Source organism: Marmota flaviventris, chromosome 9, assembly GCF_047511675.1.
Source record: "Marmota flaviventris isolate mMarFla1 chromosome 9, mMarFla1.hap1, whole genome shotgun sequence".
NCBI classification, from domain to species: Eukaryota; Metazoa; Chordata; class Mammalia; order Rodentia; family Sciuridae; genus Marmota; species Marmota flaviventris.
The window spans coordinates 65,849,554-65,874,694 of NC_092506.1; the positions used below are offsets into that span (position 1 = coordinate 65,849,554).

At 39.5% G+C, this 25,141-nt stretch overlaps 1 protein-coding gene across 2 annotated transcripts in view; it reads right to left on the reverse strand.

The window, feature by feature from the left end:
* Ints4 (integrator complex subunit 4) overlaps positions 1-25,141 on the reverse strand; it is a 108,503-nt gene that overhangs the window by 23,508 nt on the left and 59,854 nt on the right. For both annotated transcript variants that reach the window (XM_027942666.2, XM_071616525.1), the window contains 5 exons: positions 22,433-22,566; positions 20,762-20,919; positions 8,977-9,070; positions 5,511-5,591; positions 2,750-2,880 (listed from right to left, as the gene is read on the reverse strand). In XM_027942666.2, the coding sequence (XP_027798467.2) occupies positions 2,750-2,880; positions 5,511-5,591; positions 8,977-9,070; positions 20,762-20,919; positions 22,433-22,566 (598 nt within the window). The remainder of the gene's footprint in view (positions 1-2,749; positions 2,881-5,510; positions 5,592-8,976; positions 9,071-20,761; positions 20,920-22,432; positions 22,567-25,141) is intronic.

Sequence of the window (25,141 nt, forward strand, 5' to 3'; positions counted from 1 at the left end):
ATCATCTGAAGCATGTATATCCTGAATTCTTTATCTGACATTCCATCTGCTGCAGCTGTTACCTCTTCTAAAGTTGCGTTGACCTGCATTGCTTGTGGTCCTTTCTTTCCTTGTCTTTTCATACTGCTTGCGTATCTTTCCTGCAGGCGCGGGCGGCGGCTCTGCTCTCTCCTTATTCCAATTGGGGTGTCGTGACTACCACGCCGGCAGGTCACTGGGCCTGTTCTGGGCGCTGGCGGCGGCTCTGTTCTGCCCCTACTCCAATTGGGGTGATGAGTGTACCACGCCGGCAGGCCACCGGGCCTGATCCGCTGGTCGGTTGCAGGTTTGCCTACCCTGCAGGCGCGGGCAGCGGCTCTACTCTGCCCCTACTCCAAATGGGGTGACGTGTCTGTCATACCGGCAGGCCACTGGGCCTGTCCTGCTGGTCGGTCGCAGATCTGCCCACCTTTCGGGCACGGGTGGTGGCTCTGCTCTGCCCCTACTCCAATTGGGGTGTCGTGACTACCCCGCCTGCAGGTCGCTGGGCCTGTTCCTGGCACGGGCGGCGACTCTGCTCTGCCCCTACTCCAATTAGGGTGGTGTGTGTACCACGCCGGCAGGCTCCTGGGCCTGATCCGCTGGTCTGTCGCAGGTCTGCCTACCTTGCAGGCGCGGGCGGCGGATCTGCCCTGCCCCTCCTACCACTCCTGTGGACTCCTGGGCCTGATCTGCAGGTTGGTCACAGGTCTGCTCACCCTGCGGGCACGGGTGGCGGTTCCGCTCCGCCCCCACTCCAATTGGGTTCACGTGACCACCACACCGGCAGGGCCTGATCCGGGCGTGGGCGAAGGATCTGCTCTACCCCTACTCCAGTTGGGGTGACGTGTGTACCACGCTGGCAGGCCACTGGGCCTGACCCCCCAGTCTGTCACAGGTCTGTTTACCTTGCAAGCGCGGGCGGCGGCTCTGCCCTGCCCCTCCTACCATGCCCGTGTACCACTGGGTCGCGGGTCTGCCCACCTTGCGGGCGCGGTTGGTGGCTCCGCTCCGCCCCCTCTCCAATTGGGGTCACGCGGTCACCACGCTGGCGAGCCGCTGGGCCTGCTCCGGGTGCTGGCAGCGGCCCGGCTCCTCCCGTCTGGCTCCACGACAAATTGAGGAGACTCGGGTGTCTGTGCCTCACCCCCCCCACCAGGAGACCAACTGTTTATGTCGCCGCTGGTATTGATGAAGTTCTCTCCTCCGCCGCTTTCTGATGACATCAGATCTCTGCCATGTTGGTATCCTATGCGAATGGCAGCATTTCGTTCCCCTTGCCGGGCATCCAAAGCAATGGGTGAGTCCTGACCGGCCCTCAGCAGGACCCGGACGGAGAAGCAGTTTCCGCGGGCTCCTAGCCCCGGGCCAGGGAAGTTCCGGGAGCCGGAACTCGGCCGCTCCGTGCTCGGTGTAAGCTCCTATAAGAGTAGGCTCCAAGAAGCAGTCCCCGCGGGCTCAGTTCCGGGAGCCGGAATTCGGCCGCTTAGTGCTTGGTGTATGCTCTGATAGGAGCAGGGTCCAAGAAGCAGCCTCCGCAGGCTCCGCAGCCCTGGGCCAGGGTGGTTCTGGGAGCCGGAACTCGGCCGCCCCGCGCTCGGTGTTCGCTCCGATAAGATCAGTTTCTAAGAAGCACCCAGTCACTGAACCCTAGCAATCTGTCTGCAAGCCGCAGGCGAATGGCAGCCTGAAATTACCTGTTCTATGGCTGAATGAGCTGCGGTCAGTCGAAAACAGGGATGGTGACGTCAGCTTTCCAACATGGTGGCTGCTGGCCTCCTCTGTGGTCTGACCGGTGTGGAGAACCGAGATGGACCGCTTCCTTCCCCCGTCTCGAACCCAGAATTCAGCCCTGAGTACGGTGCTTGCACGGCTGGCAGAAACTGCAGCGCTGTATCCCTGCGTCGCTATCTCCTCGTTTCCCAGCGCGCGCTGCAGACTCTAGCCGCGGGGCGATTTGCTGAATAAGCAGTGTTACCCTCCGTGCGACAAACCTCTCGCGTTTGAGTCCCCGTAGCCGATCCTCGTGCGATGGAAATCCTTCCTCCAGGTTCCGGAGCACCCCACTATTGCTGGAAATTCCTAACAAGATAGCCTTTAGCCGTCCTGACTTGTCATACTCCCACACAGTGAAGCAGCACACGGGGGCAATGCACTCCCCTCGCCGCCATCTTCCATGCTAAATGTTTTTACACGTATTTTTCCATTTATGCTTCACAGAATTCCCATGAAATAGATGCTGCCATTTTGCAGTCAGGGAAATAAGGCACAGAGATCTGTCCTTAATCAAATAACTAGTAAGTAAAGAAGTCTGGATTTGAAAAAGGTAATCTGACTTCACATTACATCCTTCTTACTCATCTTTACTGCTGGAGAGAAAGCTTACTAGTCCCTTCCAAAGAGAAAAAGTGGTTTCTGGCACTAAATTCTTAAAGACATCTAATTGTGCAGAAACATACAGAATGTCCTTTGTTGCCATATGAAGTCCTGTGTTATGCTGTAGGTAATGGACAGTCAGTGGAGGGTTTTTAGCAAGAGAGACATGACTGGATTTCCAAGGATCTAATCTAACTCATGAACAGCACTTGAAATATCTCGGGAAAGAAATGAATAGATTTTATGTCCCATAGCTAATCTTTCCTAAATCTCAGTTTACTGATTATTAACCATGATGAGATCTCTGAGTACATTTGGAAGTATCTCTGAAAGGAAAATATCACCCCAGTCTTACCCTCGAGTTGTTCGTGCAGTTACTATAAGTTGCAAAGCTTTGGCCTGAAGTCTCATGTGATGTATAATCACTACTTGCTTATTCTCTACACCACTGTACATGAATTCCATTTTGTAGGTTTCTTCCATGATCTATGAGGAAAAGATAATTAATAATCAGTAAAAACATCAGTCTGAGAGCAGTACAGACTTCTTCAGACAAACAATTTTCTTAGGTAAAATTCTGAAGTGAAATTTTTGAAAAATGTCTATGCTTTAATTCTTAACTAAGATTTTAAAGTACAAAGTAAAATCAGTATAGTGTATCTTGTGAAAAGAAAATAAATTATTTTGTCAATTGAAGAAAAAGACTTTCATCTAGTAGTAAAAGCATCTTAATTGATATGAAGATATGAAAGTTTACCTATTGATGAAATTGCAAAGCACTTCATTACCCTACACCAAATTCCCTGTGCTATGGGAACAAATAAATACCAGATGTTCTTTGACTGATGATGGGGTTATGTCCTAATTAGCTCAGGGTAAATTGAAAATATCATAAGTTAAGGCCAGGTGCAGTGGGACATGCCTATAATCTGAATAGCCTGGGAGGCTGAGGCAGGAGGACTATGAGTTCAAAGCCAGCCTCAGCAATTTAGTAAGGCCCTAAGCAACTTAATGACCCTATCTCTAAATAAAATATTAAAAAGTGCTGGGAATGTGGCTCAGTGGTTAAATTCCCCTTTGTTGAATTCCTGGCAACCCTCCCACCAAAAATAGAAAATATCATAAGTCAAAAATGCATTTAACACACCTAATCTACCAAATATCCTAGTTTAGTAACACCTACACAGTATGGTAGGGTATTGTCTGTTTACCCTCCTGATCATGTCTGACTATAGACTGCTACTACCAGTATTACAAAAGAGTATCATCCTACATGTTACTAGCTCAGGAAAATATAAAAATTCAAAATCCAAAGTAAGGTTTTCTTCTGAACACATATTATTGCAGTATCAAAAAATCAAAAATTATAGGTGCAACATTTGTAAATCAGGGACTAACTGTATGTACTACGTACAGAAACCCAATCCCCAAGATAAGCCTTCCAAGAATGAAACATTAGGAACCATTAACAGCATGTCAGTCATCCAGACAACCTGTGCTGTCGGCATTGTCTCTCTGAGGGAGATGGGACAGAGAATAACTGTAGAAAACAATGACTATCGCCGGGTACAGTGGCACATGCCTGTAATACCAGGAGCTTGGAAGGTTGAGGCAGGAAGATACTAAATTCAAAGCCAGCCTCAGCAAAAGTGAGGCACTAAGCAATTCAGTGAGACCCTATCTCTAAATAAAATACAAAATAGGGCTGGGGATGTGGCTCAGTGGTCGAGTTGCCCCTCAGTTCAATCCTCAGTATCCCCTCTCAAAAGAAACAAAACAAAAAGTGACAATGAGCACAGATCAAGCCCAGTGTATTTAAGTTCTTGCTCAATTCTATCCAAATCAGTTATTTCTCTCCAAATGATGCTTCTCTGTCCCCTCTGTGCTTGCCTTCCTCAGAAGGATTTGGGGTCAGAGAAATGATTCTAGGCCCTCCTACAACTGAGAGTAAAACCAGTTACTTAACTACATGTTGCCTAAGTTTCCCTATGTAAAAACAAGGAATAGATAACACCAACATCGGAAAACTTCCAGTATCAAATAGGACTTGGAAAGTATTTAGCACAGGATCTGGTATACAGCAATGGATCTCTTCCTTCCAAACTATTGCTCCCTGGTCTCTACCTTCCCAACATGGCCCAGTTTTGCTTCTTGTCATTAAGTTCCATTTCCCTTCAAAACACCAAATATCAGATTTGAGAGGGAGTCTGGATCAGACTTGATATTTGAGAGATCAGGTAATAAGGGAGAAAGAAAACAGATTTGGGATATCAGCAGATTTGGGATGAATATCAAGTCCTAACTCTACTAGCTAGAGTTCTACCTTGCTAAGCCCTAACTGCCTCATCTGTAAAATGGACTAGATCCTTATTCCTATCTAATGGCATTACTATAAGGGTTAATTAAGAGAACAGGATTGAACTCATTTAGTGAACTATAATGTAATAATTAGTCACATCATTAGCGTTCTAATGGATCAATAGTTACTGGATCATAGACTCACAATCTGGAAAGCAAGACCCATAGGGGTTCACTAAGTTCCAAAACTTATGAATGAGTGGAACTGCTCAAAGCTTGAAAGACATAAACTTGAGGTAAATAAAATTAAATGCCACTTAATGCTCTCAACTCCCCTCCCCTCTTCTTTTTTTTTTAACCAGGAATTGAACTCAGGGAATCTTAACCACTGAGCCACATCCCCGGTGCATTTTTAAAATGTTATTATTTATTTATTTATTTATTTAGGTAGTGCTGAGGATTGAACCTAGTGCCTCACGCATGCTAGGCGAGATCTACCTCTGAGCCACAACCCCAGCTCTCCCCAGCGCTTTTTATATTTTATTTAGAGACAGGATTTCACTAAGTTGCTTAGGGCCTCGATAAGTTGCTAAGGCTGGCTTTGAACTTGAAATCCTTCTGCCTTAGCCTCCCAAGCTACTGGGATTACAGGTGTGTGCCACCATGCCCGACTGTGCAGCCTTTCTTATCGCTACCTTCTATCTATCATAGCCTGAAATTACGGAGGCTATAGTAGAGGCATGGAACCATAGAAAAGCTTCTGGCTCTTCTTTGGACTAGATAATTCTTGTGAGAGAAGAAGGTCTCAACAAACTTACCTGTTTTGCTGCAGCTGAGGCCAAATCACTCTGCTTTAGATATAAAGGGGCAGCCACATTCCACAGCTTTTCTTGCAAGGCCTGTCCAGATAAATAAGAACAGAACACAGAGATCAGAAAGAATGACAAGCCAGGCGGTGGTACATTCCTGTAATCCCAATGACTTGGGAGGCTGAGGCAAGAGGATCATAAGTTCAAAGCCATCCTCACAACAGCAAGGAACTAAGCAACTCAGTGAGACTCTGTCTCTAAATAAAATACAAAATAGGGCTGGGGATGTGGCTCAGTGGTTGAGTACCCCCGAGTTCAATCCCCGGTACCAAAAACAAAAACAAAAAAAATGACAAATCAAATGATTTGTCCTTTTGCTTTGAAAATCCACCAACAGAAAGGACTTTCCATTCATTTTATTATTTAAAGTCAATAAGTTCTATTTAAAATGGAGAAAAAGGAGACCAACAGTTTGTGCTAGAGGAACTGCTTATTCGATCCAATTCCTGGCCCAAAGGCCCTGTGTTTCAGATCCATGCTTGGAATCAGAGTATAGGAGCCATGAAAGCCTCACCAGAATGTACAAACAAGCCAGCTTCCTCAGCTTCGGGCCCTCCTGTTCCCACCAAGTTAATCACTGGATTAAACTGAGCCACCTAGACCCTTCTCCCATGACTGTGGTTCTTTTTTCTTTGTTCCTTCCTCATTAGCCTTTGAAAAGCCTATGACCTTATCAATATACCCAAACTAAAATCAAGCCACTTTCCTGAATTCTTCACTTTCTCAATCTTTCTACATTCAACATCACTAAGATCAACAAATTTTACCTTCCATCTTTCTACTCACCTATAATCTCCACATGACACCAACTCTCATTTGACCTTTACTGTAGACTCTTATTGCTAAGAATCATCTTAATTACAGATGTGTAATTGAATGACACTACAGAAAACTCAGACTAAGCTTGTCCAACAGAAATACAACGTGAGCCATATATGAATTTCAAATTTTTAGTAGCCATATTTTAAAAAGTGGAATAGGTGAAATTAATTTTAAAAACAGTTTATTTAACTCAGCATATCAAAGATATTATTATTTCACCATGTAATTCTTTAAAAAATGAATTGTGATGGGATGGGTTGTGGCTCAACGGTAGAGCACTCACCTAGTATGTGCGAGGCTCTGGAATTGATCCTCAGCACCATGTAACAAATAAACAAAATAAAGGTATAAAAAAAATGATTTGTGAGCCAGGCCTGGTGGTGTACACAACAGCTTGGGAGGCTGAGGCAGGAGGATCACAAGTTTAAGACCAGCCTCAGCAACTCAGTGAAGTCCTCAGCAACTTAGCAAGACCCTGTCTCAAAATAAAATACAAAAAGAGCTGGAAATGCAGCCCAGTGGTTAAGCACCCCTGGGTTCAATCCCTGGTACCAAAAAACTATTTTGTGAGATTTGTAAGAGAGTTTATGGGATTTGTTTTTTCACAGTAAGTCTAAGAAATGCAACAAGTATTTTGCACTTATATCACATCTCAGTTTGAACTAACATTTCAAGTGTTCAATACTCACATATATCTGGTAGAATCATATTGGTCAGAGGTAGATAGATCTAGACTACAGACTAAAGAAATTTCTTAAATATTTACTATAATAATTTATCATATGCATGTTTTGATACAGTCATAGCCAGAGTATAATTTTGTATACTTTTATAAGTATATATTATTATATAATAAGTATTATGTAAAGTTATAGTATAATTCTTCATAAAAATCCTCAATGGCTATAGAAATCATTTTTTTTTAATTTTTAATATTTATTTTTCAGTTTTCGGCAGACACAACATCTTTTGTTTGTATGTGATGCTGAGGATCGAACCCGGGCCGCACGCATGTTCCCCAGCCAGAAATAATTTTTTTTTAATATTTATTTTTTTGTTTTAGGTGGACACAATATCTTTATTTATTTTTCTGTGGTGCTGAGGATCGAACCCATTGCCTCGCACATGTTAGGCCAGAGCACTACCACTTGAACCACATTCCCAGCCCTTTCCCTATTATTAAACACATTCTGGTCTCAGGTTCTAGGTCTAGGCCCCTTCTCTATCCTGCCATCCCTATATACCAAGTAATCAACATAGGTTTGTGGTCCTTTTAGGGACAATATCTTCTCTTTTCCTCCCTACCTTTTGCTACTATAGAGATCTTTTTCTCCTTGTGGTTTCTGTGGGGAAGAGAGCAAATTAAGGAAAACCACCACATTTCCAAGACCCTGACTAAACACCAGATAATACCAAGGGCTTTCATACACGCTGCTTCTTAACAATTCATATCCTTAGGGTAGATCTGTTATGGGTCCTATTTTATGGTGTCTTTTTATCTTTTGCAGTACTGGGGATTAAACTGAGGCACTTTACCACCGAGCTACATCCCTAGCCCTCCTTATTTTTGCAACAGAATCTTGCTAAATTGCAGGGACTGATCTTAAAACTTGTGATCTTCCTGTCTCAATCCCCTGAGTTGCAGGGATTACAGGTGTGCACTACCCCACAAGGCTGACAGTGTTTTTGAAAAGTCAAATGACTATGCATAAGAGGATGAAGGAACTTTTTCAGATGATGGAAAAAGTTCTTCCCTATGGTAGTGTTTACATGAGTACATATACTTGGAAGAATATGTCTAGCCTAATAAGGGCTGTTTAAATCCCAATCTTCCTCAGCATATGTGCCCAACTTCACATGATTAGACACACCTTTAACAACTCTAAGTACAACAGCACAAACTTACACATGTTACAGTAGAAAATATTTTCTGATTCCCCCATTTATTCTGACTTTGGTCCAATATAATTAATCATTTTGAAGACTAAGAACATTTAGAACTAAAACCAAAACAAATTTTTATTAAGTGAGAAGGACTCCCATGAATCATAAGCCTAAATTTATAGAAAAATTCTGCTATAAAAGCTAAAAGCTACTGAACTAGTTTAACTGCTTTTTAATTCAGCAAACCTAAACAGCTTCTTGGGTATCAATTTTGTGTAATGTTATGTTTTCTGACTACTTAACATGAAATCCAGCAAGTTGGATCTTTAAAGGAAATGAAATTAACCTTTTAGTTCTGACAAAGTGGATCAACAGTCAAGAAAACAGTATTAAATTTTATGTAAATTCTGTACTGATCACACTATCTAAAATATTTAAAATTATTGGGATTCTAATTAAAATGATTATGCAATCTAATTATATAATGAAAGAATTTTCCTAAAATTTAAAAATTCAAATACCTCTATGAGTTAACATTTCTTTAATAAGAGACAAATAGAATTACACTGCAGAATACATAATTTCTCCAATGCTAAATGGTTGCATAGGACTGTAAGTTTTTCACCTATTGCCCCAAACTCTGCAAGACCACTTAAAGTGCATTCTTAGCACCACAATAAAAATAAATAAATAGTGAATCCAAACCAACCTTGATGAGAAGTAGTTGACACCGAAGATAGGCAGCAGAGAAGTCAGCTACTCCTGCCAACTCAGACTGAAGTTCTCCAAGTCTTTGCAGATCCCTATAGTACATAAAAATCCAAGCCAAACAAAAGGTAAGAATAATGCCATACATAAAGACCAAGTCAAAAACATTTTATCATTTTACATCTAGTCATTAGCTTATTGTCATTTTTCCTGGTTCTAGAGATTGAACCCAGGAACTTGCATAATGCTAGGCCAACATTCTACCAATAAGCTACTCCCCTGATCCCCTCCCCACCTTTTTTTGTTTTGTTTGAGTATCACTAAGTTGCCTAGGCTGGCTTCTAACTTAAGCTCCTCCTATTATCAGCTAAATAAGAAACAGAGATTATAGGCCTGGGCCGTCCACATGCAACTGACTGATCAGAAGTTTTTTTGTTTTAATATTTATTTATTTATTTATAATTTTAAAAGAGAGGGGGGATTTTTTAATATTTACTTTTTAGTTTTCAGCGGATACAACATCTTTATTTGTATGTGGTGCTGTGGATCGAACCCAGCGTCGCGCACATGCCAGGCAAGCGCACTAACGCTTGAGCCACATCCACAGCCCTAATATTTATTTTTTAATTGTAGTTGGGCACAATACCTTTATTTCACTTATTTATTTTTATGTGGTGCTGAGGACTGAATCCAGAGTCTCGCACGTAGGAGGTGAGTGCTCTACTGCTGAGCCACAATCCCAGCCCTGATCATAAGTTTTTAAATGACAACACCAAATGCAGGAATGGTTATAAGAAATCAAATCACTCACACTTCTATAGCAGTTTAAGCTAATAACAGGTCTACTGGAAACCAAAATTGTTTGTAAAGCCACATATATGGTAAAATATTTTTATTAGAAGCTTTGTGTTGAGAAAAGATCATAAGGGTAATATCAACAGAAATATTCTGCTTTATGCCCCATAATATTCATTTTGTATGGAGTATTAAGAGTAAAAACTCAGTTAACTACTTAATGATGCAATAGTGGCAGAACTGTTAAATAAATTATGGTACATCTAGTCAATGAAATATTCTACAGGCATTAAAATACAAATTGATAATAAGGTGTATGATCTCAACTATGTAAAAACATACATAGAAGAAAAACACAGTAAAGCAGTTTCCTGGATAGTGGTATTAGGGTGCTTTTTAGTGCCTTCTCCCAACTATACTCTATTTCCAAGGTTTTATATCAAGAACAAACATTTTTCCCTATCATAAAAAAATATTTTTAAAAAGGTATTTAAAAAGGTATTGTGGTGAAATGACTAACTGTTGGTTGTTACCCAGCTAGTCATTCTTCATTTCTTCATTACTAAATGAACCCCGATTTTATTCACAGGAACATGTCCCCAATTCTAATTCCAGGTAGAGTCTAATTCAACTAAACTAGTGAGTACAAGTCACCCCTCTGATTATGTGACCTAAGTTGCCCTCATTGGTCCAAATGAAAGGTCCAAATTCATGCTTGGAGCAAGGTGTCTCTCAGTGGACTAAGCAAGAATGCTTACAGATCTGATTGCCATTGGCACTCATACAAAAACTCCACAGGGGAGGGGGGCGGGGGAAGCCTTAGGATAAAGCCAATGCTGGGGACAAGAAAAATACAGAGACAGAAACAGAATGGGTCCTTAATGGTATTAGTAAGCTACTTGAACATACCATACCTCCAATTTCTGGTTATATGAGGCAAAGTCTTAGTCCATTGGGGCTGCTAAATCAAAACACCATAAGCTGGCTTATAAACAACAACAACAACAACAAAAATTATTTCTTACAGTTCTAGAGGATAAGGAGTCTAAGATCAAGGTGCCTGCAGACTTTCTGTCTGGTGAAGGCATCCTTCCTCATAGAAAACATCAACAAGCTTCCTTTGGCCTCTTTTACAAGAGCTCTAATCTCATGATCTAATTACCTCCCAAAGACCTTGCCTCCTCAAATCATCACCTTAGGAGGCAGGATTTTAACAAGTGAATTTTAGAGGGACATAAATATTCAGATCATAGCAAAGCATAAATAAGCACTGCAAGCTCATCTGAGATGAAGTTTTTTCTGATATTTGGAATTTAGAACATCCTAACTGGTATGTAAGTATTGACATATAGACAGCAACCATTTAAAAACATATCTGTGCCAGGTGTGGTGGCATGTACCTACAGTTTCAGATGCTCAGAAGGCTAAGTCAGGAGGATCACTTGAGCCTAGGAGTTTGGAACAACCTGGGTTGTTTTTGAGACCCCCCCCCCATCTCAAAAATAAACAAGATGGGCTGGGGATGTGGCTCAACCGGTAGCACGCTTGCCTGGCATGTGTGCGGCCCAGGTTCGAGCCTCAGCACCACATACAAAGATATTGTGTCCTCCGAAAACTAAAAATAAATAAATAAATAAATATTAAAATTCTCTCTCTCTCTCTCTCTCTCTCTCTCTAAAAATAAAATAAACACAGTTCACACATAAAATGATTATGCTGGGAGCTGGAATTATTGAGGATTTAAAACATTGGGTTTTTTGAATAGGTAATAAGTAAGTTATAAAATTATACCTGTAAGGTACAGAATACAAAAGATCCTACAGGATATACAATTAATTTAGTCCCCCTTCCTATACCTGTGTCATGTTGCCCTACTATACTATACACATTCTTAGTGACAAACACCATAACCAGTTTCTTTTTAATTATTCTAGACACACTGTACATCTACAAAAAGTATGTTTCTGTTCTTCTTTTTTGGTGGGAGGGGAATAAACATGTGGGTACATGTATATGTACATGTGTTAACTAACAATCCATCTCAGCATTCATAGAAATCTGTCTTATTATTTCTTGTTTGTTTTTGGTATGAGGATTAAACCCAGGTGCACTTTACTACCGAGATACATCCCTAGCCTTTTTAGTTTTTGAGACGTGGTCTCACTAAGTTGCTGAAGATCTCACTAAATTGCTGAGGCTGGCCTTGAGCTTGCAATCCTCCTGCCTCAGCCTCCCAAGTTGCCTCATTATTTTTTAATGGCATCATCAAAATTCTGCATAAAAACAGTAACTGTGGGAAATCTGAAGACTCGAGTCACTATAATTCAGGCATAAGATATCAGATTTCTTAGCAGCCTGAACAAAACTGTCTATAGTGAACTAAGTACCTTTATCTAATTTCATGCTCACTGGGCAACTTTAATGATAATTAATGATGCCTCCCACAGACTTTGATACCAGGAAGGAGATGCACTACAAGAGGCACAGAATGAACTATCTCTAGAGTGACTGTAGAAATTTGTGTCTATGGTATATATAACCTTTTGTGAGTTTAAGTGGTTTGAATTGGTCCTGAAGAACCTGCTCACAGATGGGAACTCAGCCCAATGAAAGGCAAGATGCTGGATGAGCTAACAACACCTGTGAACTGCAATTTTGGTGGCCAGCTCTTTTCTCCCTTTCATTTTTTTACGATGTCTCTCTTATAAGAGAAAGCCTGGAACAATTCCACTTCTGAAGAATTACCTCCCCAAGAAGAGTCTGCTTTCTGTTACAATTAAAGAGAACTCTGACCAGCTGATTATGTGTTAATTGACTGCCTCCAGGTGTTGGGTTACTCTTCTGTCCCTGGATTATAGCAATGGTTCTCCATCACATAGAACAAGATGCAACCTAACCCAATTAGCCCTGGGAAATCTGAACTACTGTACAAAATGAAAACTTGTTAGCCCTGGGTGAAATCCTCTGTCCCAGTGTTTCCTCTCTGCACCTCTTCATGTCCATCCTCAGAAAGCCACAGTCTAGATACCCATTAGAAGACTACAAACTCTTTTATGAGAAAGGAACAAAGAGCACCTTTTGTGTGCACTGTCCTGTGCTAGGTGTTTCCTTACTTGGGCTCATTTAATCCTCACAACATGAACTGTAATTAATCCCATTTTCAATAAGCATGAAACTAAAGACAAGCATTTAAGCAGTTTGCATGAGGTCCCAGAATTAATAAGGGGCAAAAGCAGGACACAAACCCAGGTTCTCTATAAAGTCCAAAAGCTTTGTTGTTGTTAACTATATCACATTACACCTCATGTATTTATGGGCTATTAAACTTTTGATTTTTTTATGAACTATATCAAATACAGAGGAGACAAAACAGACTTAAAACCAGATACACTGAATCACTTTTCTACAGACATTATCTGGTAGAACAAAAGAGCCACTCCCAGGAATATACACTTTAGCAATTCTTAGTCCATAATGCCAATAAACAGAATTTTTAAAATATTAAAATAAAAAAAAAGTTACATGAACTGTGATTTTTAAAAGTTTACACAATAGGCTGAACTAGTCAATTTTTAAAACCACTCATAGTCAAAAAGACCCTAGATGTGCAAATCAAATGTTGTCTATGGTTATACATTTCCTTCAAACTCTGTTGATCTCTAAGCATTAAATTTACAACTTTGTCCTTTGTTGCTTGGTATAACAGCAAAGAATGTTAGAAAACACAAAGTGAGTCCTTCCTTCATCCTTCCACCTAGATGGTTACATATTACAAACATTTATTTCCCACCTCTTTAATTAGAGGACTAGGTCCCAGACTACAAAACAGGTGCTATTCCTTACACATTAACAGTTGCACAATAATAGGAAGATTTTAAAGGATGAAACCATGAACTCCATATTCTTTAGGGTTGTTTGTAAAAGAATTCCCATAATAAAATAAGTATATTTCTATTGATTACAGATACATGAATACCCATCTGTTTCAAATTAAAATGAAATGTTTTATTCCAAAAATCCAACTCTATTATGGAACACTAAAATGATATGATTCCTGAAACAATAATGTTTTTTTTTTCCAGTAACAGCTATTTTGTGGACTTCCACAAAAATCCAAACTGAGAAATCAGAGATCATTACACATCCTGAGAAACAACAGATAAATAACTGCAGAATTCCTTAAAAGACAATTCACCCTTACTCTCAGAGAACTTAAAATAGGATTATAGTTATAAAATTTGGATTGGATTTACTTGCAAAATAGCAAGAGCATGTCCAGTGTGTCAAATGAGCCACTGTTAATTTAAATTTTCAAGCAAAATGTCAGACTGTCCAAGAGCATCAATATGACTACTCTTCTCAAAACACTTTCACACATATCATGACAACAAACTTCAAAACATAGTGGCTATGTAGTACCCTTAAATTTACAGATGAGGGAGTTGACGTCCCAAAACATTTTGAATTTCAAATTCCACACTACACGCTTTACTTCATACAAACTGTTAACTAAATGGAAGGCTAGAAAGACCTATGGTCTAGTCCAGGCCTTTGCTATACCTAGTCCTTGGTACATTCTGCTCTCTTCTTCACTTGGCTAAGTTCTATTCATTCTTCAGGTCATTACCTTAGACCATCCAAGGAGAATTAGGGGTCCCCTCCCATTCTTCTAGAGAACACTAGGTTTCCTCTACCATAGCATGTAAAGTGCAATTCTGCATTTCCTATTTACCTAACTATCTCCCTCATCAGGCTAAAGGACCCTCACAGCAGGGACTGTCTTATTTACTATTACAACCTTTCTGCCTAGCACAGTACCTGGCATATAGTAGATGCTCAAAAAACACAGAGAGGATAAATAAACCCCAGCTCCTTCACCAGAAGTGTTACCTCACTCATTGTAAAAACAGGGTAATTCTCATGAAATTATTTTCAAATACAATGAAATGTTAACTTAAAAGCACTTAGAAAAGAGGATATATATAGTGGACACTTGAAAGACAGCAAATTTATATCTGGAGATGAAGTACAGCCAGAAGAAAATGCCATCTATAAAATTCTTAGGAGTTCATTCCTGGTTAAGCCATCATAACTATAGTTTTCAACAAATATTTACTGATCCCCTATCAAAAGAAGAGTCTGCTTTCTGTTACAATTAAAGAGAACTCTGACCAGCTTTTTGTACAGTAGTTCAGATTTCCCAGGGCTAATTGGGTTAGGTTGCATCTTGTTCTATGTGATGGAGAACCATTGCTATAATCCAGGGACAGAAGAGTAACCCAACACCTGGAGGCAGTATTTGTGAAGGAAAAGTAGTTATGTCAAGTCCCAGAAAAAACAAAAAACAAAAAAATTGTTTCTCAGAGCTGTCACTGAACAACAGAAGACTTTCTACAGGATATATCAGTTTGGTTAAACAGATGGTTGCTTGGATAACAGAGTCATAAGTATGATGAAGTTTGCTTCACACTAAAATCAACAACTATATGGCCCCATTCCTCATCAGAGAACATTCTGTATGAAACTAACAGTTTACTTTTCAACAACTATAGAAATAGTAATTTGTGGGGCTGGGGATGTGGCTCAAGCGGTAGCGCACTCGCCTGGCATGTGTGCGGCCCGGGTTCGATCCTCAGCACCACATACAAAGATGTTGTGTTTGCCAATAACTAAAAAAAAAAAAAAAAAAATATTAAAATTCTCTATCTCAAAAAAAATCTATAAAAAAGAAAAAAAAAAAAGAAATAGTAATTTGTGGCCAGGCATGGTGGCATACACCAGTAATCCCAGTAACTTGGGAGACAGAGGCAGGAGGATGGTTTGTTTGAGGCCAGCCTCAGCAATTTAGCAAGGCCCTAGGCAATTTTGCAAGAAAAACAAAATAATATTAATTTATTAACAATAATAAATTATCAATAAATTAATTTATTAGCCATTATTAATAAATTAATAATTATTAATAAATTAATAATGGTTTTGTCACAAAAACAAAATAAAACCCAAACCAAATTAAACAAAAAAGGACTGGTAATGTAGCTTAATGGTAAAGCATCTCTTGGTTCAATCACCAGTTACCCGCCCTCCTCCCCCGCCAAAAAAAAAGAGGAGGAAAATGAAGAAATAATAATTTGTGAAGTACTCCAGATCTGATCTAATCTCATCCTCATGGAGGAATCCTCTTCTTTGCTGCATATCACCAAAAGCTAGACTCAAATCCTGGTTGTGCCACTTTCTAACAAATTACTTTGTGTTTGTAATAACATCTATAAAGCATAGTAGTTCCCCAGTGCTACTGCTCCACTGGTTTTCCATTCTAGTTCTACTACAATTCAGAGTAGCCTCCTGAGAATACACTCAAATTATAATGCCACAACACCAAAACATCAGTCTTGCCAGCCCCAAATCCCAGTATACCTATCACTTTGTAAAACTTAATAATGAAAGTAACTCCAATCAACAGGTGCTTACTGAGCACCTACTAACAACCAATGATGCAGTTTTTGTGCATTTTGCACATGCTTTAGTGCCAATAGGATAAAACTGTCAAAGACAAACCTCAATGATAAATTAGGTAAGGGAAAATCAGTAAATACAGCCTATTTTCCTGGGCTCAGGGCCAACAACCTCCATTTAGTAACCTCCAAAAAATTAAGCACTATGGTGAAGGGGAAGGTAGAAGGAAAAAAAAACACTATGATTGAGGCATTACTTCACAAAACACATAGGGAAAACCTGTATCATGATTTCCAGAGCCATGGACTGCCCATATCTTTTTTTTTTTTTTTTTTTTTTTAGTTGTAGATGGACACAATACCTCCATTTTATTTGTTTATTTTTATGTGGTGCCAGGGAACAAACCCAGTGCCTCACACGTGCTAGGCAAGTGCTCTACCACTGAACCACAACCCTGACCCCGCCCACATCTTTTAGTAGAGTCAACAAACATAATCTGCAAAAGGTCAGGTAGCAAATATTTTAGGATTCACAGGCTCTATGGTCTCTGTGGCAATTATTCAGCTCTGCTATTGTAGCATGAAAGCAGTCAGAAACAACAACTAAACAAATGAGTATTGGCTATGTTTTGGTGCCAAGGAGTGAACCCAGGCCTTGCACATGCTAGGCAAGCACTCTGTAACTGAATTATGTCCCCAGCCCTTAACTAAATCTTATCATTTCTGGTGGGACCACCACTATCAATTTGCAATACCAGGTTCACAGCAGGTTTTCTTGTTAACCTGTGAGACTGTGTTAAGTTGCCTTGTTTGGGGCCCAGAGCTACCGGAGGCCCTACAGATGTAGTAGAGCTAGGGAGACCGTAGATAATAAAAAACCTCTGAGCCTCTACAAGGCTTCTCCAGAGCATGGTATACTATGTGCCCCCAGCATGCTACATGCTTTCTCATGCCCTTGTTCATGCCCACACTCTCACCCACACCCACAGTGGAAGGATTCTGCCCCCAAACCCGCCTATACCACTGCACTCCCAGAAGATGAGGGATGCCAGGTTTTTACAGGGTTACTAGCAGTTTGGTAGCTGGGAAACAGACTGTGGCTTTGGCTCACTCACACAGATTCCAATCATCTAATGCACTTTTCCTAGACTACACAGGCTACAAAGTTAAAACTGCATTTCCCAGAGTCTCTTGAGCAAGGTTCCAGATATGATTCTTATTGGTCAATCAAATATACTCTCATGAATATTACATAGGGAACAAAGCTGGGTGAGGAAAAGGGCAGAGTGCAGGACATGGTTCTGGAGCCAGTAGCTTTATCAGTGACATCTTGACTGAACAGGCAGCTTTCTGATCCTGGAAAGAACAGGCAGCTCCCTTGGTGGCCTCTGGAAATCATTGTAGCTCTGGAAATAATTCCTGGAAATTCAATCTAGTGTGTTTCTTTAGTCTTCCTAACAATTCTGTGAATCAAGTAATATCCTGTAATAATAAGTTTCTTTCTTTTTAAATTAGTTAATAGCCTATTTTGTTTTTTATAAACAAACTCTAAACAACAAACTTTCTTAGATCAAACAAGTATCAGGTGATGGAGCTCAGACTTAAACCCAAATCAATCTACCATGGAAGCCTCATTTGCTCAGTCACTATTCTATACCACTGAAGTTCTGGGAGGATGCCATTTTCCTTTATGTCTCCTGGCTCTTCATATGTTTGCTGTAGCTGAATTTTCTTCTATGCCTGGACTATCAAACTGACATGCTCAGTCATCATTCCACACTAGCTAAAGGGTCTTCTTTTCATTTTTTTGGCACCAGGGATTGAACTCAGGGGTACTCAACTACTAAGCCACATCCCCAGCCCTATTTTGTATTTTATTTAGAGACATGGTCTCACTGAGTTGCTTGGCACCTTGCTTTTGCTGAGGCTGGCTTTGAACTTGTGATCCTCCTGCCTCATACTCCCCAGCTGCTGAGAATACAGGAATGCACCATGGTGTCTGGCTAAATGATCTTTTAAAAACATTCCTGATCAATACCACACTAATAAGCTAGGGAGTTTCATCCACTATTCTATAGCACCTATGCTTTTCTCCACTGTAGTATTCACCAGTCAATTATTTCTCATCTGGGTCCTGTAATAAATAGTAAGTACCTTGAGAACAAAGGCCATTTCATATTTCTCTCTAACCTCAGCCTCTTGAAGAAAGCCATAGTTAATGCTGCTAAGTGAATACAAGAGTGAATAATACAACATGACCTGAAACAAAAGGGTCAATAACTTGAAGAATGGTTCAGTTGGACTGCTTCAAAACATGTGAAGGTGCAATGATGTACAGGAGAGCATTAGTAAAACATAAATCACTGCTTTCTACCATCATAATTCTTTGTCTATGTCCACCTTGCTTACATGAGCTCCCTCCCATAGGACAGGATCCTACCTAGCTGATCAGCATCTAGCATAGAGCTTGCTTCTCTATGTATTAATAATTATAACTGAATATTCTACAGGGAAGATCAAAAGAGATCTCCACCAAGCTACAAATGATATCACATTTTTCCTTCTTTCTTTTTGGTATTGGAGATTGAACCCAGGAATGCTTTAACACTGAGCTACATCACCATTCCTTTGTTTTTTTAGTTGTACATGGACAGAATGCCTTTATTTTATTTGTTTATTTTTATGTGGTCCTGAGGATAGAACCCAATGCGTCATGCATCCTAGGCAAGCTCTCTACCACTGAGCTATAGCCCCAGCCCTCACCATTCCTTTTTAATTTCTTTTTTTAATAACTTTTATCTATCTATCTATCTATTTATTTATTTATTTTTATGTGGTACTGAGGATCAAACCCAGGGCCTTATACATGTGAGGCAAGCACTCTACCGCTGAGCCATAACCCCAGCCCCTCCTTTTTAATTTCTTATTTTTAGAAAGAGCCTTACTAAGCTACAGAGGCTGGACTTGAATTTATAATCCTCCTGCCTCAAGACTGTGAGTAGCTGAGATTACAGGTGTACACCACTGTACCAGTTTGTTTTTCTATCTTTTAAAGAGAAAACAATACTACTTTATAAAAAGCAAATGGCTTCAATTATTTTCAAATTATTCAGGCCATTTTAATATGATCTGTCAGAGCCTGTTGGTTGTTCTCAAATATGTTCCCTTCCCTTCTTCCTCAGTAATAGAATCATCAAATGCTAACCAGACACCAGTCATCCAGAATAAAGATTATCTTCTTGATCCTAGATATGGCCATGGGACTTATGCTCTAGTCAACAGGAAGCGCAAGACTAGAATGTGCAAAGTTTTGGGACATGCCTTTAAAAGCAGGTGGAGGATTCACACACTTGTAATCCCAGAGACTCTGGAGGTTGAGGCAGGAGGATCACAAGTTGGAGGCAGTCTTAGCAACTTAAAAAGCCCTAAGCAATTTAGCAAGATCCTGCTTCAATAAATAAATAAAAGGGGCTAGGGATGTGTCTCAGTGCTTAAGCACCCACAGGTTCAGTTCCTAGTGCCCCCAAAAAATAAAAAATAAAAAAAGGGTGGGGTGGAAATGATGCTGTTCTCTTGCCCTTTCCATTTCCCTATGAGCTAGAATATAGAGGGGATAGTTAGATTTTGAATTGTTAGGCAGAGACTACTTGATGCAGAAGATGGGAACACAATGGGCCTGGACCCATGATGCTTATCTTAGCCTGTTCAGCTTACAAGACAGAATTAAACTGTCATCCTATTAAACCACTATTATCTGGCATTTGTCGTCCTCCCCAACTAATATATAAGAAATAAAAATTAAAAATAGATTCTTTGTAACTATTTCTATTTTATTCTAATCATCAATTGAGTCATTAATACAAACAGCATTATGTTAATTATGTCACTGTGACCAAAATACCTGACAAGAACAATTTGGAGAAGGGAAAGTTTATTTTGGCTCATGGTTTCAGAGACTTAGTTTATGCTCAGCTGACTCCATTGCTCTGGGCCAAAGGTGACGCAGAATTTCATGAAGGAAGAGTGTGGTGGAGGGACATTGCTCTGCTCATGGTAGCCAAGAAATAGAGAGAGGGGAAGGAACCTCAAGGAAGGTGAACCCTAGGTATGACAGGCCCCAAGTGACCTACCTCCTCTAGCCATGCCTCACTTGCCTCTACTTACCAACTAGTTAGTCCATTTAAACTAGGATGAACTGATTAGGCTGTGCTCTAATTACTTCACCTCTGAAAATTCCTTTATTAACAGAAAAGCTTTGGTACCTCCTGTTCTCCAAGCCATAATATACCCCCTCCACCCCGCAGTCTGGGGATTAAACCCAGTCCCTTGTACACACCACTGGACTGCATCTCCAGTTCCACAAACAGCGGTTTTAAAAAACAAGCTCAAACCACAGTCTGACACAAATCAACGAAACCAAGTGAGAGTATGGGCCAACAGAATCAGAAAATGAAGCCTAATAACCAACAACAGAGTTCAGATCAGTCTAGCTGAGAATGACAACGTTGATGTAGTCCAAGGAAGCAGAAACTAACTTACCTGATGGTGAACTCTAGCAGCTCCTGGGCTCCCTGAGGGTCTAGATGCTGGAGACTATACACTCTTTCAAGGCTTTGCTGCAGGAACTGCTGGGAAGGATCCTCATGGGGTGTAATGTTGGGAGAGACCGCTGGTGACACTAGTTTTCTACCTGGCAACTAAGCAAACATAGTGGGATAACAACTCCAACAAGTTCTTTGACTCAGTTTGTGGTAACAAAAGAAACAACAACAAAATGTGAGCCAAACAAAGCAAGAAAAAAGTCCAGGAGGTTCTGTAAATAACATTTTTCCACTTCTACATCTACAGTGAGGAGCAGGTTTCAGGGATAAAAGAGAAAGGCAGAGAGAATATGAGAATGCAAATATGGTCTATCCAATACAGTCATAGCTGCCAGAAGAAAAGGCAGCTATGGTACAATACTATTTTTTGCTGTGAATGGGACTAAAAATTAATCATTGCTACATTTGTCTTTAAACTTCATTCTTCATTTCATGCAAATGTTTCATCCAAATGTTTATGTCATATGCTATAAAAATACTTTATATGAGTATAATGATAACTTTTGTTCATACTGTTAAGAGACTGCCTTTCAAGAAAGGGCTGGGAGTTGTGGCTCCATGGTAGACCACTTGCCTAGCAAGTGTGAGGCACTGGGTTCAATTCTCAGCACCACATATAAATAAATGAATAGATTAAAGGTCCATCAACAACTAAAAAAAAGAAAGAAAGAAAGGGGGGCTGGGATTGTGGCTCAGTGGTAGAGCACTCCCCTAGCACGTGGGAGGCCCTGGGTTCAATCCTCAGCACCACATAAAATATATAAATAAAATAAAGATATTGTGTCCAATTACAACCAAAAAATAAATATTAAATTTTTTTTTAAAAAAGAAAGGGATGGGGAGGGGAAATCAAAGAGGATTTCACTTTTGATTTTGTATTTTCTATAATTTAAATTTTCTAACCACAGGCATATATTGTTCTAAATAAAATCATTTGGCGTTACCCAAACTGCAATGAGTTAATACAAATAGACAGCTTTTAAGCTGTTCAGCACACAGCATTTACTAAATATGTGCTATTATTATCATTATAATCCATTTCAAAACATTTCATCTCTAGATTAAAAAATGTTTTATTATTAAAAAGTAAACACCTGTTCAAATATAACAAGTTTATCTTTAGTCTAAAATATAACCTCTTGTCCCCGATTCTTTTTTTCTTGCCTAACATTATATAACTGGAAACCCAAGAATAGGGACTGGGGGGGTGAAGCTAGCATACCCTGGTTTGATCCCCAGCACTGCCCAAAAAACAAACAAACAACAATAGGGAAAAAACAAAAAAAGGATATAGAAGAAAAAAAAAAAAGGATCACTTTGGTTAGTAAAACTTTTAGGTGTTTAAATATGAAGTTCCTTCTTTTCATGACTTTGGCTTTTCTTTCTACAGATTTTATAATGGGAGAAAAATTAGAAATTAAAAGATAAATATGCCTTAAAGCCTCCATGTTTCCCTATGGCAGAGACTAAAATGTGCTTACCTAAAAAAAGGATATAGAAGCAAAAAAAGAGAATAAATGAGTTTCCAGAGAATATGAAGTCAATTCTCTGCTGTTTAATAACCACAAAGCACCAAAAAATCAAAAGCAAGGAGATGTTTTCAACATACCCTCAAGGCAGGAACAAGATGAGAAAGACTATCTCGGAGGTAGGCATAGTGTCTGAAGGTGTGATCTGAGAATAATGCTGGCATTGTTGGACAGGTTTTAGCAGCATTGAAAATAAGCACCAAAACTGCAATATCTGATGGTTAAGTGGGTTAAGGAAGCTTGCAAGTATAAAAAGTTGAGCTTGGCCAAAATCTGGCACCCCCACTTCCCAGTACCCAAATTCCCACTAAGAGACTATGATTTTCTGATAATTAAAGAAAAGCAAATTCAAACAAGGAGATACATTCCCAGACTCCACCCCTACCCCAATTCCCAAAGTTTTTTTTAAAAAAAATGCCCAATGCTACTGAGTGTATAAAAAGATATAAAGTCTAGGTATACTGCCTATTAAAATATATCCTGGCACAACCCCTTTGGATAATAGTTTGGTACTAGGCATTGCAAGTATTATGAATGCTGCCAGATACGTTGGTGCAGGCCTATAATCCCAGCAGCTCAGGAGGCTGAGGCAGGCAGATCGTAAGTTCAAAGCCAGCCTCAGCAACTTAGTGAGACCCTAACTAAGCAACAAGACCCTATTCTCAAAAAATAAACACACACACACACACACACACACACACACACACACAGTGTTTATAAAGAATTTACAATATTGTATATTTTTCATTATATTTTTTTCATTATACATTTTTTTAAAAGCAGGCTGTTTTTAAAAAAGAGGACAAATATTTTTCATTATACGTTTTTAAAAAAGAGGACATGGCAGTGGCTAACTATTTTCAAATATTTGTTAATGAAATAAACCGTGATAAAATAATAAGAGCAAATTTACAACCCCAAACTTTACAAAAAGAAAAAAAAAGAAAGAAATTCATCAAAATAATAATATATTATTTTGCCCTGGGTGCTGTAGCATGTGCATGCAGACCCAGCAACTCAGGAGGCTGAAGTGGGAGGATCACTTGAACCAGGAGTTTAAGACCAGCCTAGACAACATGGCAAGGCACCATCTCAAAAAAAAAAAAAAAGAAAAGAAAAAAGGATCACTTTGGTTAGTAGAACTTTAGGTGTTTAAATATGAAGTTCCTTCTTTTCATAACTTTGGCTTTTCTTTCTACAAATTTTATAATGGGAGAAAAATTAGAAATCAAAAGATAAATATGCCTTAAAGCCTCCATGTTTCCCTATGGCAGAGACTAAAATGTGCTTACCTAATATTTACCCTTCCTTTTTCCTAACTAATAGAATTTTATTCCAGTTAGCCTCTAACTTCTTGCCTAGAACCTGGACCTGATAAATAAGTGTTGTAAGCAATCTCGGACAACTAAAAGTGGTAGAACAGAAGGTGTCTGGATCACCAAGAATAATGTGGAAGCTGCTATAATATGGAACAGGACTGAACAGTTTTAGTTTTACCTCCAGATTTTTCTTGCATTGGAGAAAAATAAACATATTAATTTGTTTAAGCAACATTTGGGGGCAATCTCTTGTTACTTACAGTCAAATTTAATTCATAAGCAATATTATCTTCCAACTACAAAGAATCTTCCCAAAATAGGCTTCAAAAAAAAATTTTTTTTTTAATTAGGGCATTATAGTTATACATCACAGGGTTCATTCTGACAAAGTCATACATGCATGGAAGTCGATTTACTCCATTTCAGTCTCCATTCCCCACCTTTTCACTTCCCTCCTCTCTCCCCTATTCTTCCTCTACTGTTTATTAAAAAAAAAAAAAAAAAAAAAAAATTGTCGTTTATTGGACAGAATGCCCTTATTTTATTTGTTTTATTTTTATGCAGTGCTAAGCATTGAACTCAGTGCCATACACATGCTAGGCAAATGCTCTGCCACTGAACTACAGCCAGCCCCCATTTATTTATTTATTTTTAAAATACCTTTATTTTGTTTATTTGGTTTTTAAAAATATTTATTTATTTATGTATCTTTAGTTTTATGTGGACACATTATTTTGTTTTTATGTGGTGCTGAGGATCTAACCCAAGGCCTCACATGTGCTAGGCGAGCGCTCTACCGCTGAGCCACAACCCCAGCCCCGTTTATTTATTTTTGATTGGTGCTTTTTACATATACATAAAGGTGGAATTCCCCAAGGAGAGTGTGTATGTGTGTATGTGTGTGTGTGTGTGTGTGTGTGTGTGTGTGTATGCGCGTGTATTTTTTTTAATATGAAAGGGCCTTCGATTTCAGAGCACTTCGAAATGTCTTCTGAGATTAGTGATAAGATTTAGCCTACAAGTCCTCTCTGAAGAATTTTCATTAATACACCTTCATAAATTCTTTCTTAGATGAAACACACATAGTTAGGCATTATTTAATATATCAATTATATAAAGCTTTAAAAAATATTCTCAAACTCACTGTGAAAGTAAACAAAAGGAATTAAGGGGAAAACAACAGATACCTTCATTTAACAGCCAGGAATCTGGTTGATCCATGTGTTTCAACAAATATCCCTAAACCTCATGGATCTGCTCATAGAGCAAAAGGAACCCTAGGAGAGAAGGGATATGCTAATGTGAATGTATTCCCATTACCAGAAACAATCCAGTCCCATGGTATGCTGCAGGAGGCTATCACAAACCAATTGAGTCTAACTGATATCTTGGGTGGAGTTCTGAAAATTAAAGACCTGGTCTGAAACTGTGTAGCCTTGGACTGGTAGTTCTGTTGTCTAGAAGATGGGA